The sequence below is a fragment of the Sinocyclocheilus rhinocerous genome, unplaced genomic scaffold, assembly GCF_001515625.1.
Source record: "Sinocyclocheilus rhinocerous isolate Xijiao unplaced genomic scaffold, SAMN03320098_v1.1 scaffold5638, whole genome shotgun sequence".
Lineage (NCBI taxonomy): Eukaryota > Metazoa > Chordata > Actinopteri > Cypriniformes > Cyprinidae > Sinocyclocheilus > Sinocyclocheilus rhinocerous.
This window is the reverse complement of record NW_015629576.1, coordinates 27,315-29,360: the sequence shown is the minus strand read 5'-3', so window position 1 is coordinate 29,360 and position 2,046 is coordinate 27,315. Positions and strand designations below refer to the sequence as shown.

General features: G+C 39.9%; 1 protein-coding gene across 1 annotated transcript; it reads left to right on the top strand.

The window, feature by feature from the left end:
- The first annotated feature begins 216 nt into the window (after positions 1-216).
- On the top strand, positions 217-1,267 carry LOC107739360 (fucolectin-1-like). The gene is made up of 4 exons (XM_016551455.1): positions 217-260; positions 410-448; positions 738-1,020; positions 1,114-1,267. The coding sequence occupies exons 1-4, from the start codon at positions 227-229 to the stop codon at positions 1,265-1,267; spliced, it is 510 nt and encodes a 169-aa protein (XP_016406941.1). The 5' UTR covers positions 217-226.
- The last annotated feature ends 779 nt before the right edge of the window (positions 1,268-2,046 follow it).

The following is a 2,046-nucleotide window of genomic DNA, read 5'->3' as shown; positions in this document are numbered from 1 at the left end:
TGCATTTTGCCAGATTTGTTTAGTAAATCAGACTTGACCTGAGAGGTGTGCTGAGAAAAGCAATTCTGGAGGTTCTATGATGTGTGAAATATATTCAGCAAGCTGTCAGTGAGGATTTCCTAAGGGTGGAGAAACGAGCTGCTAAGAGAAACATAAAAGGAGGGATGGATGCACTTGTCATATCTGACCATCACAGGTATCTGGTTAATGGTCTTTAAAAAACAAGATGGAGGGACTCTCTTATCTGTTCTTACTTTTGGGTGAGTAAAAATGACACGCATCAATCAAATTATGTACAATTATAGATGCTGTTTAACTATTCTTTATGAACATTTTTAAAGAATCAAATGTGACACAAAGTTGATGGGACATCCCAGAAAGCAATGGAAATATTTTGTTTTTGTAACAGGTGTCTTTTCCATTCAGGGGAGTTCAGAAAACTTGGAAGGTAAAAAGTAGTAACTAAGGTCCCATTAGATAACATGCATTAACTAACATTAACCAATACACAACTTGTAGTATTTATTAATCTTTGTTAATGTTGGTTAATAAAATACAACTGCTCGTAGTTAGTTCAGGTAAGCGCAGATCCATTAAAAATATTAACTTCGGATTTTAATATAGTAGTAAATTGAATTGAGTGTTTTGGATTGGAATTTAATATTTGAACCCACATGGAATGTACTGAAACTTCACGCATTTTAGTCTTGACCCTCTGTCTCTTTAAATGTTTTTAGAGAATTTGGCATTAAAAGGAACGGCTGTACAGTCGACCACATATTACAGCTGTGGAGCTGCAAAGGCCATCGATGGCATCAGATATGCTCCAGGTACAGCCCATACATACTGCTCCATCACATTAAACCAGCTCAACCCGTGGTGGAGGCTGGACCTGCTGGATTATTACTACATTTACAAAGTGACCATCACCAACAGAGCCGACTGCTGTCTGGAGCAAACGACTGGAGTAGAGATCCGCATCGGAAACTCTCTGGAAAACAACGGCAACAACAATCCCAGGTAAAGTTATGAAAACAGTTATGAACGTGTCAGGAGAACTGGATTTGAGCAGGTCAGCTGATTGTCTCGTGGTTTCTCTCTTTCTCTCTGCAGATGTGCTGTCGTCACTTCACCTGTCCCAGCAGGCAGTACTGTCAGTTTCTCTTGCGGCACAATGGGAGGTCGTTATGTAAACATGTACACTCCTAACATCCAGATGCATCTCACGCTGTGTGAGGTGGAGGTTTATGGAACAGGTAATTTCTGACACCTCATTCTAGATTGTTAAAGTGCGATCATATTAGTGAAATTTCACGTGGAAAAAAATAGGTCCATTGTCAATCGCGTAGAGATGTACGAAGCACAGCTCACAAAGGTGTCACTTTCAAGCCCAGCATCTTTCTGTTGGTCGAATTTGCATGATCAACTTGAAAATGCAGTGAAAATTGCGTTGGGAATTTTTTAGCCCTCATGCAAATAGCTGATTGGTTTCAAAGTGACTTATATGCAGTGTTGGGCAGTAACGCATTACTTAGTAACGCGTTACTGTAAATTGATTACTTTTTTAGTAACGGAGTAATTTAACGCGTTATAATTTTCAAAATAGTAATTAGAGTATAGTTACAAGCCGAGGTCTCTATACGTTACTGCCGTGTTATATTGCTGACAGAATGCAGTGTTTTATAATCTAGAGATTGTAAAAAGGATGTAGCACACACACTGTTGAGTCAAGTGCCAGTGGACCTGCTCTCCCGCGAGACCCGACGCAACAGAGCGCGGCGCGGGACAAGATGGGCGAGTGCTGGTGCGGGCGGGAGAACTCGTGTGTGTGCGGGATGCGGGAGAATAAAATGATTCAGGGTACTACCGCAAAAAAATATCTAAACATAAAATATCTAAAACAAATAAATTGTTATTCATCTATTGCACAAAAGCAACATGAACTAATATAAAATATAACATGTGCAAGCGTATGCAGAGTTTCTATTTAGGCTATAACACGTGTTTGCAGCGTTGAGCAATGCAGTGCTGAAATTTGCATGCTCA